At 40.0% G+C, this 22,473-nt stretch overlaps 2 protein-coding genes across 2 annotated transcripts in view; one reads left to right on the top strand and one right to left on the bottom strand.

Annotated features, from left to right (window-relative positions):
• The window catches only part of ccdc24 (coiled-coil domain containing 24), a 31,729-nt gene extending 19,329 nt beyond the window's left edge, over nucleotides 1-12,400 (bottom strand). Inside the window, exons 1-2 of the mRNA XM_034183548.1 lie at nucleotides 12,190-12,400; nucleotides 11,389-11,550 (exon numbers count right to left, since the gene is read on the bottom strand). Coding sequence (XP_034039439.1) covers nucleotides 11,389-11,550; nucleotides 12,190-12,309 — 282 coding nt within the window. The 5' untranslated portion in view covers nucleotides 12,310-12,400. The remainder of the gene's footprint in view (nucleotides 1-11,388; nucleotides 11,551-12,189) is intronic.
• A 4,827-nt stretch (nucleotides 12,401-17,227) lies between these two features.
• Nucleotides 17,228-21,136, top strand: zgc:113531 (uncharacterized protein LOC541359 homolog). Its single transcript, XM_034183549.1, has 3 exons — nucleotides 17,228-17,721; nucleotides 20,566-20,695; nucleotides 20,872-21,136. Exons 1-3 carry the CDS (start codon nucleotides 17,383-17,385, stop codon nucleotides 21,060-21,062), a joined length of 660 nt encoding a protein of 219 aa, XP_034039440.1. The 5' UTR covers nucleotides 17,228-17,382; the 3' UTR covers nucleotides 21,063-21,136.
• Nucleotides 21,137-22,473: the final 1,337 nt, after the last annotated feature.

Here is a 22,473-nt window from a genome sequence, read left to right as displayed (position 1 = left end):
AGTTGCAGCAAACAAGGTGTTTTTGTCCCTACAAAATTAAAATGTTTTAATTTCCTTTAAATCCACACAGTAAGTAATTCACACAATGTTTTTTCCCCTCCGGTATTCACACATTTGTGAAGTTAATGCACATACAGTATCTATAAGAACAGGAATTGCATACAAGAAACAAAAAAATTGAAAGTTAAAGTTTAAAAAAATAAGGTAAAAGAGTTGAGTTAAAACTGTTCTATTAATGAGTGCAACAGCTGTTGGAAGTAATGACTTCTTATATATGTTTTTGTGAGCAAGAGGAATACAAAGTCTGCAGCCTGATGGAAGAAATTCAAATTCAGAGTGAAGCTGGTTTGTGAAATCCTGATCTGCTTTCCTTAATATAGAATTACCAAAGATTTCCTGAACTGTTATAATAAACGGCAACTCTGTCATTTTTACAAAGGTAAAATATTGCACGTCTTTTAAAGTAATGCACTAATTCTGAAGGTTTGAGGGTTAACAATACACGCTCCAAAAAGCATTATGGGAAATGAGCCTCCTCTCAATCACTAGCTGGTTGGTTTATTTATTTGTAAAAACCAACACACAAGTTACTGTAAGATGTGTGTTGGTTTTTACAAATAAATGTGTATTTGTAAATATGTCATTTTTTTCATTTGTAAAAAAAAAAAAAAAGGAATTTGAAAAACTGAAAAAAATTCTGTTTTTGAAGTGTGATTCAGTGCTTTGGAATAGCGACCAACGATCACATGTTGGTCGCTATTCACACTCCCATCTAGTAGATGGCAGTGTTCTACGCATTTTGATGGGGTGGGGTGGGGGGGATTGAAAGGAGACTCATAAACTGTTATTGTAAACCCAACTCGCTAACCTTACTGGGACCTTTTTCTCTGTCTGTTAAATAGTGCAGTGTTTGGGGTGTGGAAGTATGCAAAAAAAGGGAGTGGCTCTGGAACACTAGAAAACACTGTTGAACCTTCTCCATGCTGCAGGCTGACTGACTCAACAAAACCCCATTGGGATGGTGCCCAAGTGAGCAGAATAGTGCATTCTGATGGGTGTGCCCTCAGTCGGACATTGCTCCGTCCCAAAGGGATGACACCTTCATAACACACCAGTCTCCTTTGTCATGTGGTTTCAAACTGAGTTTATGTCTGTACACTGATGACAGTGCCAACTGGGGTTGCAGGCGGGTCACAATGGGTTCTCCATGGCCGGAAAAAAGATCCCTCTTGGTCGCCATCACTGCCCATCGGTCTCCAACGGGTGTGTAAGAGCCCCTTCACTCATAACACGATTGAAGCCAACTGGTGCATGAAGAAGGAATTGCATGTTTTGCAGTTCCCCATTTCGTTTTTTGTTCGCAGATTTTCAGCTGGTTTCTGCTTCTGTCGCACAACTTTGTGTTATGTGTGAAGGGGCCCTATTATACTGTTTAAAACACTTGCACAAGTTGTGTGACCAGTTAACAGATACATAAGTCTCATAATCTATCTTCATAAACTCTCATGTCTCAAATCACTCTCAACTTGATCCTATGGGTTGGAACAGACTCTCAATTGACTTGGCATGGGATTGCATCAATAATTGCGGATATTAACATATTTTTCACTCGCACAATTCAGTCACAATGCAAGCTTGGTGTAAACGCAAATAACAGATCACAACAGAGACCAGCCAAGACTTGTTCGAGTTGACAAAACGTCATGGTCTTGTAGGTCTTATATAGCTCTCAGTCCAGTGTAAATGGGGCATTAGAATTGCATCAACTTTTAAACAGACTAGAATCAGAATACCATCGCTGGTGGCAGGTGAAAACATCAGGAAACATTAGCTGTGAGCTTCCAAGGGGAGTGTTTCCTTCACTCTACTGTAAATAACAACTACAGTAATGTGTTGACAAAGCAGTCTAATGAGTGCCCTTTTAGTTTTCTATCTATTTCTCTGCTGTCATCACTCTCTTTAAAGGTTCTTTGAACTGTGTATTGACCTCATTTTTTGATTCACTATAAATGCCTGTAATATAATAAAAAAGACAATTATGTTGATTAGTTATTTAAGTTGTGGATCTTGAGATTTTGTATGTGTGTGCATGCGAGGGAGATCCAGTATGATTTGCAAGTAGCTTGCGGTTGTCACATGTGGTGTTTATATGCAGACTGAAACATGCACACCCAGTCTGCTTCAAAGTCACGTTTGTCTTCTACACATTGCAGCTACGGAGGTTAGAATCTGTTCGGGTTTTTTTTTCCTCTGAACTGGCCTGGCACAAGGCTCATAATATCTACAGATGGAGATTTTTAAAACAGACCACATGGTACAGAAGGAGATTCTGGCAGAAAGTAGGAAAGTAAGAAAAACAAGAAAAGGGACACAAAGCAACAATTGTTATGGCCACATGCATCATCTTTAGTGCACACAGCATGGTGCAAGTAAAACATGCAGATGCGTGAGTTAATCCATCCCAGCTTCCTTCTCTAGACAATAATTCAAAAACAATAAATACTATCACGTGACAGCTCCCCAAATTGAAAAGAACACATTAGGGATGAATGACCTGATTAGTTTGTGGTGAACTTTGATGCACCAGATCAATCCCAAAAGTAACTTTGTTTTGTCTATGTAATATCCCATAGACATGTCTGCTCCATGAACACGTGTTAACAAGGGGATTTTACCTAGCATCTGTAGGCAAAACAAGATTCCCTCCATGTGGGCAAATTCAAGATGAGACATACGACAGAACGGAAAAGAAAACCAAAATTAAGGAATAGATTGAACGTGTCTGTGAATGGTACCAAAATGGTTTGTCTGCAGTGTACAGTCGCAGTGGCCAACACTAAACACTGTTTTGAAACATTTTGCAATCCTGTTTCTAACATTACTCTTGATTCCAGAAGAAAGTTATCATAGCACAAGTCAAAATACATAATACAAAAGATTCATGAGGCTGTGGATGGTGCCACAACTTTTGTCTGTTGCATAAATTTGCAATAGCTAACTAAACATTTTGAACCCTGTCAAGCACCTGTTTCAAACGTTGCACTGGAGTGCACAGGAAAAGGAACACATCACAGTATGAGCCAAAATACACAACATAATGGGAAAGTAAAACCAAAATTAAATACATGATTAAAAAGTGTTGAAATGCTGCTTTGAAATATTTTGTATCCTGACATTAGGCACCTGTTGTACAGGTGTGTGCAAAGGAATTATAGTAGTGTTCAGAATAATAGTAGTGTTATGTGACTAAAAAGATTAATCCAGGTTTTGAGTATATTTCTTATTGTTACATGGGAAACAAGGTACCAGTAGATTCACACAAATCCAACAAGACCAAGCATTCATGATATGCACACTCTTAAGGCTATGAAATTGGGCTATTAGTAAAGAAAAGTAGAAAAGGGGGTGTTCACAATAATAGTAGGATCTGCTGTTGACACTATAAACTCAAAACTATTATGTTCAAACTGCTTTTTTTTAGCAATCCTGTGAATCACTAAACTAGTATTTAGTTGTACAACCCCAGGCAAAAATTATGGAATCACCGGCCTCGGAGGATGTTCATTCAGTTGTTTAATTTTGTAGAAAAAAAGCAGATCACAGACATGACACAAAACTAAAGTCATTTCAAATGGCAACTTTCTGGCTTTAAGAAACACTATAAGAAATCAAGAAAAAAAGATTGTGGCAGTCAGTAACGGTTACTTTTTTAGACCAAGCAGAGGAAAAAAATATGGAATCACTCAATTCTGAGGAAAAAATTATGGAATCACCCTGTAAATTTTCATCCCCAAAACTAACACCTGCATCATATCAGATCTGCTCGTTAGTCTGCATCTAAAAAGGAGTGAACACACCTTGGAGAGCTGTTGCACCAAGTGGACTGACATGAATCATGGCTCCAACACGAGAGATGTCAATTGAAACAAAGGAGAGGATTATCAAACTCTTAAAAGAGAGTAAATCATCATGCAATGTTGCAAAAGATGTTGGTTGTTCACAGTCAGCTGTGTCTAAACTCTGGACCAAATACAAACAACATGGGAAGGTTGTTAAAGGCAAACATACTGGTAGACCAAGGAAGACATCAAAGCGTCAAGACAGAAAACTTAAAGCAATATGTCTCAAAAATCAAAAAATGTACAACAAAACAAATGAGGAATGAATGGGAGGAAACTGGAGTCAACGTCTGTGACCGAACTGTGAGAAACCGCCTAAAGGAAATGGGATTTACATACAGAAAAGCTAAACGAAAGGCATCATTAACACCTAAACAGAAAAAAACAAGGTTACAATGGGCTAAGGAAAAGCAGTTGTGGACTGTGGATGACTGGATGAAAGTCATATTCAGTGATGAATCTCGAATCTGCATTGGGCAAGGTGATGATGCTGGAACTTTTGTTTGGTGCCTTTCCAATGAGATTTATAAAGATGACTGCCTGAAGAGAACATGTAAATTTCCACAGTCATTGATGATATGGGGCTGCATGTCAGGTAAAGGCACTGGGGAGATGGCTGTCATTACATCATCAATAAATGCACAAGTTTATGTTGATATTTTGGACAATTGAAAGGATGTTTGGGGATGATGAAATCATTTTTCAAGATGATAATGCATCTTGCCATAGAGCAAAAATTGCAAAAACATTCCTTGCAAAAAGACACATAGGGTCAATGTCATGGCATAGGGTCAGTGTCAACGAGCAGATCTGATTTGATGCAGGTGTTAATTTGGGGGATGAAAATTTACAGGGTGATTCCATAATTTTTTCCTCAGAATTGAGTGATTCCATATTTTTTTCCTCTGCTTGGTCTAAAAAAGTAACCGTTACTGACTGCCACAATCTTTTTTTCTTGATTTCTTATAGTGTTTCTTAAAGCCAGAAAGTTGCCATTTGAAATGACTTCAGTTTTGTGTCATGTCTGTGATCTGCTTTTTTTCTACAAAATTAAACAACTGAATGAACATCCTCTGAGGCCAGTGATTCCATAACTTTTGCCAGGGGTTGTATAACCACAGTTTTTCATGATTTCTTCACATCTGCGAGACATTAATTTTGTTGGTTTGGAACCAAGATTTTGCTGGTTTACTAGTGTGCTTGGGGTCATTGTCTTGTTGAAACACCCATTTCAAGGGCATGTCCTCTTCAGCATAAGACAACATGACCTCTTCAAGTATTCTGACATATCCAAACTGATCCATGATACCTGGTATGCGATATATAGGCCCAACACCACAGTAGGTGAAACATGCCCATATCATGATGCTTGCACCACCATGCTTCACTGTCTTCACTGTGAACTGTGGCTTGAATTCAGAGTTTGGGGGTCATCTCACAAACTGTCTGTGGCCCTTGGACGCAAAAAGAACAATTTTACTCTCATCAGTCCACAAAATATTCCTCCATTTCTCTTTAGGCCAGTTGATGTGTTCTTTAGCAAATTGTAACCTCTTCTGCACGTCTTTTATTTAACAGAGGGACCTTGCGGGGGATTCTTGCAAATAAATTAGCTTCACACAGGCATCTAACTGTCACAGCACTTACAGGTAACTCCAGACTGTCTTTGATCATCCTGGAGCTGATCAATGGGTGAGCCTTTGCCATTCTGCTTATTCTTCTATCCATTTTGATGGTTGTTTTCCATTTTCTTCCACGCGTCTCTGGTTTTTTTTTTTGTCTATTTTAAAGTATTGGAGATCATTGCAAATGAACAGCCTATAATTTTTTGCACCTGCGTATAAGTTTCCCCTCTCCAATCAACTTTTTAATCAAACTACGCTGTTCTTCTGAACAATGTCTTGAACGTCCCATTTTCCTCAGGCTTTCAAAGAGAAAAGCATGTTCAACAGGTGCTGGCTTCATCCTTACATAGGGGACACCTGAATCACACCTGTTTGTTCAACAAAACTGACAAACTCACTGACTGAATCAATCAATCAATCAATTTTTTTTTTTATATAGCGCCAAATCACAACAAACAGTTGCCCCAAGGCGCTTTATATTGTAAGGCAAGGCCATACAATAATGATGTAAAACCCCAACGGTCAAGACGACCCCCTGTGAGCAAGCACTTGGCTACAGTGGGAAGGAAAAACTCCCTTTTAACAGGAAGAAACCTCCAGCAGAACCAGGCTCAGGGAGGGGCAGTCTTCTGCTGGGACTGGTTGGGGCTGAGGGAGAGAACCAGGAAAAAGACATGCTGTGGAGGGGAGCAGAGATCGATCACTAATGATTAAATGCAGAGTGGTGCATACAGAGCAAAAAGAGAAAGAAACAGTGCATCATGGGAACCCCCCAGCAGTCTACGTCTATAGCAGCATAACTAAGGGATGGTTCAGGGTCACCTGATCCAGCCCTAACTATAAGCTTTAGCAAAAAGGAAAGTTTTAAGCCTAATCTTAAAAGTAGAGAGGGTGTCTGTCTCCCTGATCTGAATTGGGAGCTGGTTCCACAGGAGAGGAGCCTGAAAGCTGAAGGCTCTGCCTCCCATTCTACTCTTACAAACCCTAGGAACTACAAGTAAGCCTGCAGTCTGAGAGCGAAGCGCTCTATTGGGGTGATATGGTACTACGAGGTCCCTAAGATAAGATGGGACCTGATTATTCAAAACCTTATAAGTAAGAAGAAGAATTTTAAATTCTATTCTAGAATTAACAGGAAGCCAATGAAGAGAGGCCAATATGGGTGAGATATGCTCTCTCCTTCTAGTCCCCGTCAGCACTCTAGCTGCAGCATTTTGAATTAACTGAAGGCTTTTTAGGGAACTTTTAGGACAACCTGATAATAATGAATTACAATAGTCCAGCCTAGAGGAAATAAATGCATGAATTAGTTTTTCAGCATCACTCTGAGACAAGACCTTTCTGATTTTAGAGATATTGCGTAAATGCAAAAAAGCAGTCCTACATATTTGTTTAATATGCGCTTTGAATGACATATCCTGATCAAAATGACTCCAAGATTTCTCACAGTATTACTAGAGGTCAGGGTAATGCCATCCACAGTAAGGATCTGGTTAGACACCATGTTTCTAAGATTTGTGGGGCCAAGTACAATAACTTCAGTTTTATCTGAGTTTAAAAGCAGGAAATTAGAGGTCATCCATGTCTTTATGTCTGTAAGACAATCCTGCAGTTTAGCTAATTGGTGTGTGTCGTCTGGCTTCATGGATAGATAAAGCTGGGTATCATCTGCGTAACAATGAAAATTTAAGCAATACCGTCTAATAATACTGCCTAAGGGAAGCATATATAAAGTGAATAAAATTGGTCCTAGCACAGAACCTTGTGGAACTCCATAATTAACTTTAGTCTGTGAAGAAGATTCCCCATTTACATGAACAAATTGTAATCTATTAGACAAATATGATTCAAACCACCGCAGCGCAGTGCCTTTAATACCTATGGTATGCTCTAATCTCTGTAATAAAATTTTATGGTCAACAGTATCAAAAGCAGCACTGAGGTCTAACAGAACAAGCACAGAGATGAGTCCACTGTCCGAGGCCATAAGAAGATCATTTGTAACCTTCACTAATGCTGTTTCTGTACTATGATGAATTCTAAAACCTGACTGAAACTCTTCAAATAGACCATTCCTCTGCAGATGATCAGTTAGCTGTTTTACAACTACCCTTTCAAGAATTTTTGAGAGAAAAGGAAGGTTGGAGATTGGCCTATAATTAGCTAAGATAGCTGGGTCAAGTGATGGCTTTTTAAGTAATGGTTTAATTACTGCCACCTTAAAAGCCTGTGGTACATAGCCAACTAACAAAGATAGATTGATCATATTTAAGATCGAAGCATTAAATAATGGTAGGGCTTCCTTGAGCAGCCTGGTAGGAATGGGGTCTAATAAACATGTTGATGGTTTGGATGAAGTAACTAATGAAAATAACTCAGACAGAACAATCGGAGAGAAAGAGTCTAACCAAATACCGGCATCACTGAAAGCAGCCAAAGATAACGATACGTCTTTGGGATGGTTATGAGTAATTTTTTCTCTAATAGTTAAAATTTTGTTAGCAAAGAAAGTCATGAACTCATTACTAGTTAAAGTTAATGGAATACTCAGCTCAATAGAGCTCTGACTCTTTGTCAGCCTGGCTACAGTGCTGAAAAGAAACCTGGGGTTGTTCTTATTTTCTTCAATTAGTGATGAGTAGAAAGATGTCCTAGCTTTACGGAGGGCTTTTTTATAGAGCAACAGACTCTTTTTCCAGGCTAAGTGAAGATCTTCTAAATTAGTGAGACGCCATTTCCTCTCCAACTTACGGGTTATCTGCTTTAAGCTACGAGTTTGAGAGTTATACCATGGAGTCAGACACTTCTGATTTAAAGCTCTCTTTTTCAGAGGAGCTACAGCATCCAAAGCTGTCTTCAATGAGGATGTAAAACTATTGACGAGATACTCTATCTCCCTTACAGAGTTTAGGTAGCTACTCTGCACTGTGTTGTTATATGGCATTAGAGAACATAAAGAAGGAATCATATCCTTAAACCTAGTTACAGCGCTTTCTGAAAGACTTCTAGTGTAATGAAACTTATTCCCTACTGCTGGGTAGTCCATCAGAGTAAATGTAAATGTTATTAAAAAATGATCAGACAGAAGGGAGTTTTCAGGGAATACTGTTAAGTCTTCTATTTCCATACCATAAGTCAGAACAAGATCTAAGATATGATTAAAGTGGTGGGTGGACTCATTTACTTTTTGAGCAAAGCCAATAGAGTCTAATAATAGATTAAATGCAGTGTTGAGGCTGTCATTCTCAGCATCTGTGTGGATGTTAAAATCGCCCACTATAATTATCTTATCTGAGCTAAGCACTAAGTCAGACAAAAGGTCTGAAAATTCACAGAGAAACTCACAGTAACGACCAGGTGGACGATAGATAATAACAAATAAAACTGGTTTTTGGGACTTCCAATTTGGATGGACAAGACTAAGAGACAAGCTTTCAAATGAATTAAAGCTCTGTCTGGGTTTTTGATTAATTAATAAGCTGGAATGGAAGATTGCTGCTAATCCACCGCCCCGGCCCGTGCTACGAGCATTCTGACAGTTAGTGTGACTCGGGGGTGTTGACTCATTTAAACTAACATATTCATCCTGCTGTAACCAGGTTTCTGTTAGGCAGAATAAATCAATATGTTGATCAATTATTATATCATTTACCAACAGGGACTTAGAAGAGAGAGACCTAATGTTTAATAGACCACATTTAACTGTTTTAGTCTGTGGTGCAGTTGAAGGTGCTATATTATTTTTTCTTTTGAATTTTTATGCTTAAATAGACTTTTGCTGGTTATTGGTAGTCTGGGAGCAGGCACCGTCTCTACGGGGATGGGGTAATGAGGGGATGGCAGGGGGAGAGAAGCTGCAGAGAGGTGTGTAAGACTACAACTCTGCTTCCTGGTCCCAACCCTGGATAGTCACGGTTTGGAGGATTTAAGAAAATTAGCCAGATTTCTAGAAATGAGAGCTGCTCCATCCAAAGTGGGATGGATGCCGTCTCTCCTAACAAGACCAGGTTTTCCCCAGAAGCTTTGCCAATTATCTATGAAGCCCACCTCATTTTTTGGACACCACTCAGACAGCCAGCAATTCAAGGAGAACATGCGGCTAAACATGTCACTCCCGGTCTGATTGGGGAGGGGCCCAGAGAAAACAACAGAGTCCGACATTGTTTTTGCAAAGTTACACACCGATTTAATGTTAATTTTAGTGACCTCCGATTGGCGTAACCGGGTGTCATTACTGCCGACGTGAATTACAATCTTACCAAATTTACGCTTAGCCTTAGCCAGCAGTTTCAAATTTCCTTCAATGTCGCCTGCTCTGGCCCCCGGAAGACAATTGACTACGGTTGCTGGTGTCGCTAACTTCACATTTCTCAAAACAGAGTCGCCAATAACCAGAGTTTGATCCTCGGCGGGTGTGTCGCCGAGTGGGGAAAAACGGTTAGAGATGTGAACGGGTTGGCGGTGTACACGGGGCTTCTGTTTAGGGCTACGCTTCCTCCTCACAGTCACCCAGTCAGCCTGCTTTCCCGGCTGCTCGGGATCTGCCAGGGGGGAACTAACGGCGGCTAAGCTACCTTGGTCCGCACCGACTACAGGGGCCTGGCTAGCTGTAGAATTTTCCACGGTGCGGAGCCGAGTCTCCAATTCGCCCAGCCTGGCCTCCAAAGCTACGAATAAGCTACACTTATTACAAGTACCATTACTGCTAAAGGAGGCCGAGGAATAACTAAACATTTCACACCCAGAGCAGAAAAGTGCGGGAGAGACAGGAGAAGCCGCCATGCTAAATCGGCTAAGAGCTAGTAGCTACGCTAAGCTAGCGGATTCCTAAAAACACGCAAAGTGAATAATGTGTAAATAATTTAGAGGTGATTCAGCAGAAGGAGTGCTTTAGTTAAGGCACGTAAAGATTACACTGGGAAACAAATCGTAATCTAGATAACTAGATCAATCTAACTGCGCAGATTAAACAGCTAACAGATACAGAAAAACACCGCTGTGCTCCGGAACAGGAAGTGATACAATACCGCAGTGAGAGCCAACCACCAGTAGAGGCAAGCCTCTACTGAATGCCACACTACTATTATTGTGAACACCCCTTTTTCTACTTTTTTTACTAATAGCCCACTTTCATAGCCTTAAGAGTGTGCATATCATGAATGCTTGGTCTTGTTGGATTTGTGAGAATCTACTGAATCTACTGGTACCTTGTTTCCAATGTAACAATAAGAAATATACTCAAAACCTGGATTAATCTTTTTAGTCACATAGCACTACTATTATTCTGAACACTACTGTATGTTATACTTACTATATGTATAGCAGCTTTTACCCGTGTCTTATTTTACTGTAAAATTCACACCATTCTTTAATTTGAATTGGGAAGCCTGATTACGTGTGTGCCTCTCTTTAACCTTCACTGGAGTTTTATCATCAGCATTGTTCATATTTCTTAGCTATGAGTTCAGGGGCAAATTCTTCAGCGCCTTCCGTGCTATGGGGCAAAGAGTTTAGCTGATCTTGGGTAAATATTTATGTCTGTCTGACTCACACTGGGGAACTGTGCCAGTTAACCCGCATTTCACTTTTATTAGGGAGTGTGGAAACCATAATTAATGAGCGCACACAGCCAACCTACTTACACAGTAACATCAGTTTTTAAACTGTGTGTGTATGTGTGTGTGTGTGTAAGAGTGGATAAATTTTCACTTTACTCTCAAACACTAACACAGCAGTCAGATCTAACCAGAACCAAACACGGTTGAACTCTTTTGCAGCTGTGTGACACACACAAAAATGTACTTCTTAAAAGTTCCATTCTGACAGAATAAGACAGAAATACTGCATTTCTGAAAGTATCCCACCTCCAAGTGCAAACCTGAGTACTCATCAAGCAGGGCGCAGCCGAGTGCTCTTCGGATCTGTGGCAGCTCTGACACAGGAACATATTCGGCAATCAGAAGCCAGAGGGACCGGCCCGGAAACCAACGCTGGTTTTCATCTGTGGACTGCATACGAGTGGCAATCTAACAATGAAGCAATGGGAAAAAAATATGCATGTAATAATGTGGTAACTATACTATTATTATACGATTACTATTATACTACGTTATTGATTAATCTGACATTTATTCAATTAATGTTTGAGTTTACAAGATATAGCAAAATAATAAAAGTTCACTGTTTCAGAGCCCAAGGTCAAAGCTGACAATTTTTTTATTTGTAATAAAGTAAAAGAAAGAAAGAAAGAAAAAGAATGTTTTCATCATCATGCAGTTTGGAACAGAAAATGTTTTATATTTTATTTCAATAAATGACCCAAAACTAGTTCTTTATCACAGTAATTGTAGTTTAATTATCTGTTGTTCAACCGTTTGCTGCAAAAAACACATCAGCTATTAACGCATGGGTCTGAAACTGCCGCTAATACTGAAAATCCTCAGATTGATCCTTTCCAACCAAGGGATGTGAAATGTTATATCAATTTTAATTTCAACTCATTTACATAATAATCGGTCTAGTGTTCTGACAACAGCATGTGGAGTGTACACTAATGCTGCAACAGTTTTCAAAAAAGTTTTAAACCATGACATAAAACAAAAAACATAACCAACAAAAAAAAAACAAAAAAAACAGGTGTTTGAAACATGAACACAAGAAATGACCGGAGTGGAATGTAGGAGTCCTTTCATAACAAGATCTTGAATGCTGCCAGAGACTGCACTGGTGTTGCCAAAATTTACAGGAGGATTGTGTTTCATCTCCAAGGGCACTCTGAAGATCATTCAGAGAAGCTGAAGTGTAGAGTTTGTTGGTATTTCTGAGGGAATACAATCAGGTGCATCACTAGTTGGGCAGGAGCACAAAGATTGTAATTTTGCCACTGTGCATGACTACAATTGAGATGAAATGAAACAATCAAGATGTGTTTGTAGGAAAGACTTTCAGCTTTAATTCAAGGGAATTAACAAAAATATTTACGAATTATAGCTATTTATAAATTATAGCTATTTTTATATACAGTCCCTGTTTTCAGAGGCCATAAGTAACTGAAAAAACTAAACATGAGAATTATTGTGAAAACAAATCAGCACTTTTACAGTTTTCTTTAGACAAGTCGGGATGGATACATGAACATTTCAAAGTCACAGTGCATCTGGAAAGTAATCACAGGACTTCAATTTTTCCACTTTTGGCTTATTCCAAAATGAAGTAAATAAATTTTTTTCCCCTCAAAATTCTACTCACAACCGCCCATAATGACAACATGAAAAAAGTATTTTTTTTTTTTGTGCAAATTTATTAAAAAAGAAGAAGAAGAAAAAAAAGAAATCACATGTATATAAATATTCACAGCCTTTGCCATGAAGCTCAAAATTGAGCTCAGGTGTATCCTGTTTCCACTGATCATCCTTGAGATGCTTCTACAGCTTAACTGGAGTCCACCTGGGGTAAACTCAGTTGATTTGACATGATTTGGAAAGACACACACCTGTCTACATACAAGCCACATTTCTGACTTAGGTTCTTCTCCCCGATCGCTCAGTTTAGACGGGCGGCCAGCTCTAGGAACAGTCCTGGTGGATCCCAACTTCTATTTAAAGATGATGGAGGACACTGTGCTCACTGGGACCTTCAAAGCAGCAGAAATGTTTCTGTAACCTTCCTCAGATTTGTGCCTCGAGACAATCCCATCTCTAAGGTTTACAGACAATTCCTCTGACTTCATGCTTGGTTTGTGCTCTGACGTGCACTGTCAACTGCGGGACCTAAGAGATTCGCAACATCTCCAGCTCTGCCTTCTGTCTTTTTGTTAGTGCCACTGTCTCTAAGCCGTACTACATAGCTGGTCTCACTACTGTCTTGTGGACTTTCCCCTTAATTCTTATTCTTCAGTCACAAATCACTCCTGCCACCTTCCTTCACCCTGCCTGAACTCTCTACTTCACCTCTCTACTACATTCTCCATTACTTTGGACAGCTGACCCCAAGTATTTAAACTCATCTTTCATCATTTTTACTCCTTGTAAGCGCACTATTCCACTGGGCTCCCTCTCATTCACACACATACACTCAGTCTTGCTCCTACTGACTTTCATTCCCCTTCTCTCCAGAGCACATCTCCACCTCTCCAGGCTAGACTCAACCTGCTCTCTACTCTCACTACAGATCACAATGTCATCTGCAAACATCATAGTCCATGGAGACTCCTGTCTGATCTCATCTGTTAACCTGTCAATCACCACTGCAAACAAGAAAGGACTCAGAGCTGATCCTTGGTGTAATCCCACCTCCACCTTGAATGAGTCTGTCATTCCGACTGCGCATCTCACCGCTGTCACACTATTCTTGTACATGTCCTGCACTACCCTCACATCTTCTTCTCCATCTCCATCAGTACTTTCAGTGCAAACACTGCATCTGTAGTGCTCTTTTTCAGCATGAACCCATGCCTAGCTTCTACTACTCTTTCCCATATCTTCATGCTGTGGCCGATTAACTTTATGCCTCTGTAGTTACTGCAGCTGTGGACATCCCTCTTGTTCTTAAAAATAGGAACCAGCACACTCCGTCTCCATGCCTCAAGCATCCTCTCAATTTCCAAGATTTTATTAAACAATCTGGTTATAAACTCCACTGCCATCTCTCCTAGACATTTCCATGCCTCCACTGGAATGTCATCTGGACTAACTGCCTTTCCACTCTTCATCCTTTACATATCTGCCATCACTTCATCCTTACTAATCTCTTGTACTTCCTGATTTACTCTCACCACATCATCCAGCCTTTTCTCTTCATTTTCTTCATTCATCAGCTCCTCAAACTATTCCCTCCACCTTCTCAACACACTCTCCACACTTGTCAGCACATTACCATGGGCATCCTTTCCACCTCTGTCCCTTTGTCTGGCAATTGGTACAAGTCCTCTTCTCCTTCCTTACTATACAACTTATTGTACAGCGCACAATATGCCTTTCCCTTAGCTTTTACCACTTCTCTTTTTGCCTTACGCCATGTCTCCTTGTACTCCTGCCTACTATCTTCATCTGTCCTCGTCTTCCTTCCACTGTCCAGATGTCACACCCAGTACCTTCCTAGGTGTCTCCCTCACCACATCTGCAGTACTTTTCCAGTTGTCCAAAATTGCTTCCCCTCCACCCAGTACCTCGCTCACCAGCTCACTGAATTTCATGTCTTCCTTCTTCAGCTTCCGCCATCTGATCCTTTGTTGAGCTCTAAATGTCCTCTTCTTCTTTACCGCTAAAGTCATCCTACAAACCACCATCCTGTGCTGTCTAGCTACACTATCCCCTGCCGTCACCTTAGTCTTTAATTTATTTTTGCTTCCATCTCCTTCAAAGAATCTAGTCCACCTGTGTGCACCTTCTTCCACTCTTAGATGTCACCCTGTGCCCCTCCCTTTAATTAAAGTAGGTATTCCCCACAGCCATTTCCATCCTTATGGCAAAATCAATTACAATCTGTCCTTCCACATTCCTGTCTTTGATACCATATCTACCAATTACTTCCTCATCACCTCTGTTCCCTTCGCCAACATGGCCATTGAAGTCCGCTCCTATCACCACTCTTTCATGCTTAGGCACACTCTCCACCACATCATCTAACTCACTCCAGAAATCTTCTTTCTCCTTCATCTCACTACCTACTTGTGGGGCATATGCACAGATGATATTCATCATCACCCCTTCAATTTCCAATTTCACACTCATCACCCTGTCAGACACTTCAAAGGATTCAAAGGAATTTTATTGTCATATGCACAGAAGAACATGTTCCCTGCACAATGAAATGTGTCTACTGCATTTAACCCATCCTAATTGCCAGTAGGAGCAGAAGTCGCCATTAGGCGCCATTGCTTCACATCCAACACACTCTTACATACTCTTCCTTTAAAATGACCCCAACACCATTTCTCTTCCTATTCACACCATGATACAACTTGAACTCACCGCCTATGCTCCTGCTCTTACTTCACTTCCACTTGGTCTCCTGCACAGACAATGTCTACTTTTCTCCTCTCCATCATATCAGCCAGCTCTCTCCTTTTACCAGTCATACTACCAACATTCAAAGTCTCTATTCTCATTTCAATCCTTCTAGTTTTCCTCTTCTCCCACTGTCTGTGCACATGTCCTCCTCCTTCTTTTTTGCCCAGCAGTAGTCCAATTTCCACCAGCACCCTGTTGGGCAAGGCACCTGTCGTTGTTAACCCAGTGTCGCTGACTGAACAATCCCCCCTAAAAATCAGTCCGCCCTGCCTTCACTGCGCATGTGTCATTTTGGAGCTCAGCAGCAATTCACCGATTATCACCTCGTTTCTGCTTAAAACTGCCCTCCAGTCATCATCTATCTCAGCGACAGATATCTGAAGCTTTTCTACAACAATCATTTCCACATAAATTCAGCATTATATCATAATAAATGACAGGGGACCGATCGGAGCGCCTATGTCATTTAAGAGCGTCAGCATCGTCTCATTTCCGCTTAAAATGGCCTCATTTCTGCTTAAAACTGACTTTAGAATGATTTAAGAGGTTTTAATTTGTCATCTGATGATTAATAATCACATTATTCCCTTTGATCACTTTGGGTATAGAGTCTGACAGTCTCAGATGCATGCTCAGTGAAGGCACAGGGGACCAATTTTTAGAGGGGACCATTCGGTTGCGAACACCGGGCCTGGACCGATCTGTTATGGAAATTTGATTTTTAGTCTGCATGGCTTGGGTGGCTTGTTTTACGCCGGATGCCCTTCCTGACACAACCCTACTCATTTATCCGGGCTTGGGACAGACACTCAGACCGTACTGGCTGCACACCCCATGTGAATGAGTACTTACTATTTTATAATGTTGATTATTTATTTACTTCATTTTACTTATTCTTTCATTTTATTACTTCTATGAACCTTGTGTTTTAAATAAACTGATTTGCTCATTTCTTACTGGCTGTTAGATTTAGGACAGCAAAATTCGGTGTTAAATTAACACTAGCAGAGTCTATATGTGTTCACTGTTTTCAGTGTTAATTTAACAGGGTTAACATTTTTAAAAAAGTGGTAACATTGTCTATTTTGCCTACTTTTATAAGATACATGTCTCAAAATTTTACTAGCTGTCGTGGTTCAGTCACTTCATGTTTTTTAACAGCAAATTTGCTTTTCCGCAAACTTTGGTTGGGAATGAGCAATATCGAGAAATTAAGGTAGCTGCAACGTGACAAGTGTTTTAAACACATTTGTCATAAACTGAAAAACAGAGAATATAAAACGAGGACATGAAGTAGTTTGACAGTTAAAAGTTAAAACTCACCTCGATCCGTCTTAGCTGCGGTAACCAGGGAAAACGTTGCCGTTACTAAGGTGAAATGTCGCGAGAATACCGCAACTGCCACCGAGAACTGGTGTTTTCTCTCTCTCTGTCTGTCTTTCCTTCTTTAATTAGAGTTACGTTGAAATTGAGCGAGAAATAGAAAGTGGATAAATTCGGATTAGCTTTACTCACTGAGCGGTTAAACTGTAAGGGAAAAACATGAAAAAGCCGCATGTGCTCTTTGAAAAAGTCAGATTACAGATGTTAAAGTGGGGGGAGGGACAGCTGACAAAGAGAGAGAGAGAGAGAGAGAGAGAGAGAGAGAGAGAGAAGAAGAAGTGATTTCTTATTCCAGACCTCCTCCCCTTTTTCCGGGCTCTGCAGAAGTGCGCAGCCCATAGAGACAGCTCCGGATTTTGCCTAAAAATGTGACAAACATTTGTTTTCCTTCTAATTTGAAGATACACCTACAAGGAACCGCACTAATTAACTCCCTGATTTGGACGAGAGAAACGCACACGCGTCATGACAAAGATTGTCAGTGTGCGCCTTTTACGCGCGGCCGTTTTGGCACTGGTGCTTTACGCACGGACCGGCTTCGGATTCTCGCTGGCCGCGCAGCAGAACACCTGCGAGGCCAACGGCAGCATCTACTACGTGGGTGAATGGTATTTCCTGGACTCCGACCACTGCACCCAGTGCGAGTGCACGGCTGAGGGCTCTGCGTGTGCGCGGACCGAGTGCACCACTCTACCGGCTGCCTGCATCCATGTGAGCCACTATCCCACCGACTGCTGCCCCAGATGTGAGAGGATCGGCTGTGAGTATCGGGGAGTCGTGTACGAGCTGGAGCAGAACTTCCAGGTAATGTTGGGTTAGTCTCCTGAGATGCTTCACAGATTTAAAGGGGTCATACTGTGCAACATATTTCACTCCTAGAAGGTATCAGGGCCTTAGAGGTCAAGAATAGACCTATAATATCAGGTACGATAGTAAAGTTTTTTCCAAACCGGTCACTACATATATGGAATAATTTAACAAGTCATATGATTTGCTCACCAGATGCTTCATTTAAAATTATGAAAATGTTCACATTTCTGTTTTGGTGTGTGCTTTTTATGTAGATTAGATAGAACTTTATTGAGCCCATGGGAAGACTCCCTCAGGGAAATTGAGGTTCCAGCATAATTTTATAGCAGCACACAGGGTAAGATGCATAGAGTGAAAAGTGAAAGTCAAAAAGAAAAACAGTTTGCAAATATAAATATACAATATAAATACCAGATATACTGATCAGTACTGGTTTACTGGCTACTACTGTTCTTCTCATTCCTGACCTCTGTCTGTTGTAACCGTTTTTAAATCACAAAAATGAATCATGACTTATGATTATGAGAAAAAAAAATCACTGTTCTCCCCCTTTTACAGCTACATATTTTGGGGTTTCTTGTAATAAATCCCCAAAACTACTCATAATTTTGACTAGCAGGTAGGTCCTTTCCATTTAAAGCAACAGGCACAGAAAGATCATTTGATAAAAGCCCAGAAATAAATGGTTTAATTTGGGAAAGGTGACTACAGTGTCTACTATGAAATATTTCAATGACACATTTGAATATGTGATTTTAAGACAGCTGGTTATGTGTCCGCTTGCTGAAAATGTGTAAAATATGACCATTTTATTATTTGTGTGCAACACTAAGAATTCCTCACCTGGAATGAGAACGGAACCTTATTCGCTTTATTAACTGTATTCAACCAGCTTTGATATTAGAATCAACTTTTGTGTTTCACTGTCCGAGATTCTATCAAAACAGCAAAAAAGTAATTATATATATGAAATGTTACGGTGTATGTCAGATTTATAATAAAATAATTACTTATAAACTGCTCTCAAAACAAGTCAAAGTGCTGTACAACAGAGCCCATAAATGATAATCCTTAATTATAAGTGAGAACATCAGAACATAAATTGGACCCATACCTAAAAAAGGGTGTACTCCAGCTCACACCCTGTGACTGCTGGGATGGACTCCAGCGCACCCCCCCCAATGACCCTTGATTGGAGTAAGTGGATACAGAGAATTTAATTCAGTTCAATTTATTCATTTTATATAGCGGTAATTCGCAACAGTGTCACCTAAGGCGCTTCACACAAAACAATTTAAAAAAGCAAAATAAAATGAAGATTAAAAAGCACAATTAAAAGATAAAAAACACAATAAAAGAGTAAAAAAAAAATATTAAAAAAATGTGAAAAATAGAATGATTAACTGTTTTTCCACCGAAACATATTGCATTATTTGACTGCTTTTCTTAAGTCATTCAAAAAATACAAATTTGTAACAGTGTGGTCAGGTTTCCTTCTGAAATAAGTGTGTGTGAGATAAATATAAAACACTGAACATGTTACATCACATGAAGCAAAATAAGCTGAGACACTTCCTTTGAAGCACTGAGTCATTACAAAACTGAAACGTGTTGGTTTGATAATACAGTAAGAATGGGAAGAAGAGACAAATGGCGCCCCCTTGTGAAATGGTTGAAGGAGATCGTGCTGTTTGGGTTCCCTGTTAGAAAGATGTTAATGACAGGCACTGGAGTTGGCTAGTGGTGGTGGTGGGGTGTTCAGCAAGCAAAGACAAAAACAAAAAACCTCCACGCATAATCATGGGAAGAACAAGGTTTTGATACTTAAAACCAGCAGTGAATGAGAAAATGATTCACCGTTCTGAAACACTCAAACGCAAAATGAAACCGTTACATTGGATTAGAAAGCAGTCAAAAGATTATCTGCAATTGCACAAGTTTTTCACTGTTTCAAAAGTCTTAAAGCAGCAATTGTATCAACTGCGTCCGAAATTGATTCACTGTTAATATGAGCAAAACAATAATTATTCCTTGGTTGGAAACAAATAATTTGTGGGGTTGAAATGGTTAAAAACAAAAAATAAATCACAAAATGCGTATGAAGATGTCTGACTATTTTGAAATGATTTAAACATAAACAAAACACTTGCTACAAACATAATTTCTTTTTTTTCACAACACTAAATAAACTATTGCTTCAAAATGCTCAACAAACTACAATGGTGACACCTAGTGGACGAGGACTCCATGGTTGAGTAAATGTTTACTCTTGAAAAGTTAGAAAAAAAAATCTAAATACAACACTAAATGAAACAATGTTTCAGAGAATGACATGATTTGAAACACAAACAGAAATCAAGACATTTGTTTTTTGTTAACTGTCTGGCTTTAGAAATGTTCAACACAATACAGTGGTGACTTCTAGCAAACATCCAGGATTCTGTGGTTCAGAAAATGATTCACTGTTTCACATTCAGTGTTCTGTTTCAAAATACTTGAAACATCAAATGCAACAACTGATTCACTGTTAAGAAATGTTCATAAAACAAAATGAAACAGCTGGTTAAGAAAAATGTTCTGTTTACATGGAAGTTTCTTCAGAAATGCCTTTTCTGCTTTGAAACACTTGAAACAACAAATGAAACAAATTTCCCAGAAAATGACTCACTGCTTTCAAACACAAAACAAAAACTGCTTCAGAAAAAGATTCAATATTTAAAAATGCTCAGACACGATGCCAAAAGTGGCATCATTCCTGATAACAGCACCAGATATTAGCAAATGATTTGTTTGCTTTGTGTTGGTTTGTGTGTGTATGTGTGTGTGTGTGCGTCTCAGCCATCAGAGTGCGAGCAGTGCACTTGCGACTGTGACGGCATCGCCCGCTGTCTCGTGGCAGACTGTGCCCCTCCACCATGTGTCAACCCCGTGTACCACCCTGGGAAATGCTGTCCTGAATGCAGAGATGGTAAGTCCACGTTTTTGCATGACATCTTACATGTTACAAATATATTTTAACGTGTGCAGCGTCTTCACCAAGTCCGTCGTTTTTTACATTTTGAGCTTAATCGATTTTGACTGAATGGATGAGAAGCGGAGGCTGACTTGTTGGCTGTAAACACTTTTTGTTGTTGCGTGTTCCAGGTCCTAATTGTTACGCTGATGCATCACATAACTGGGTGATCCCTGCAGGTGAGCCCGTCTGGGTCGACTCCTGCACGAAGTGCCGCTGCCATGACGGACTGGATGCAGGCTACTGGGAGGGAAACCGTCTCGCCACCTGTTCTCGCCTCAAAAACTGTACCACCGAACAATCATCTATCCAGCAAAATTGACGTCCTTAAAAATGTAAAATCCATGAGGCCTCATCAGCTCAACTGTCCATTTCTGAAGAGATACTGACCCCCTCCAAAGACAATGATACAGCACCCAAAAAATATCGAACTAGGTGAAACCATCATGAGAGGTACAGGCTTGAAAAAGAGCCAAATAAACATTTTTAATCTCAAACAAGCCATCTGAAGTTTCTGCAATAGCAATGGTATCCATTAAATTTATTACTTTAGGGCTCATTCACACTATGACGTGAAGCGGCTGACGCTGGCAGATGTAGCAGATTCTTACAAATCTCTGCGAAATACCGGGAAAAGCTCGCTACAAGGACTCAAATTTCATATCTTCAAGGCAGGTTGATGTAGGTCAGCAGAGGTCAACACTGTACTGGCGGAGCTGTAGGTTTGGTGATGGTCCACTGACTTGGTCTAAAACGTAGTTCAGTTTACAACTTCTGAAGGCAGGCGCTTTGGTAGTGCATTCTGCAGAGCAATAGCGTAGCTGATCATCGACGTCACATCACGCAGCCCATATAAACTTGAGGTGATTGCAATTTTATCACTTGTTAGTTATGCGTCATTGATTCTGGTTCAACGTATTCCTTTATATTTCTACAAATTCATGCCCAAGGGATCCAGAGGAGGTGGTGCATCCATTCAGGTCTTCAGCGTTGGCCAGCAGAGGTGAACGTGGCTGTAACAGCCTACTTGTGGAGGTGATGTAGCAGGAGTTGCTGCTGTTTTAGCATGAACATCAAAGATTTTAAGCGTGTTGAAATTTTTTTCGGGGACCACGACAACCTTAATCAACTTTTCACTCTCTGTCAGCAAACACGGTGTTAATTGTCAGAGTATGAATGGGCCCTTAGGGGGACAAGAGTACTTGGTGGAGCTCTTATGAAGCCTTTCCCGTACTGATGCGAAAAGTTGTTTCTTTTAAGTGAACAAACAAACGACGTGTTTGTTTGTTTGTTCATGTGAAAGACTGCAGTTTTTCACATTTCTGAGTTGTATTTTTAAATACAGAAACCCATGGCTCAGAAGCAAGCCCATTCTCCGCTACTTCCTGACAGAACAGCGTTTTGGGATATTTAACTCATTTATGATTCACTGTGTTTATTATAACTTACTTTTCTTTTTAACAGTTGATTCGGTTTGTAGTTCATTTTGCTCCTGGTTCAGGTCATCGTTCTCTTCTATTTCTACAAAGAGCTTCCATGACTTAGTACACCAGTGAATGAACAGGGAGTTAATAAGTTCTTTTCATGTAATGCCACAAAAGCTCAGTGTGGTCTTTAATGAACAGAGAGTCAAATAGTTTAAATTAGTGCATTGGTCAAAACAGAGTGCAAATAAAAACCAAACAAATGAATCTTTGGCAGCAAAGATTCAGAAATATCCAAGATTCATTCCT

The sequence above is a fragment of the Thalassophryne amazonica genome, chromosome 12 (genome assembly GCF_902500255.1).
Source record: "Thalassophryne amazonica chromosome 12, fThaAma1.1, whole genome shotgun sequence".
NCBI classification, from domain to species: Eukaryota; Metazoa; Chordata; class Actinopteri; order Batrachoidiformes; family Batrachoididae; genus Thalassophryne; species Thalassophryne amazonica.
This window is presented reverse-complemented; position numbering and strand designations above follow the sequence as displayed.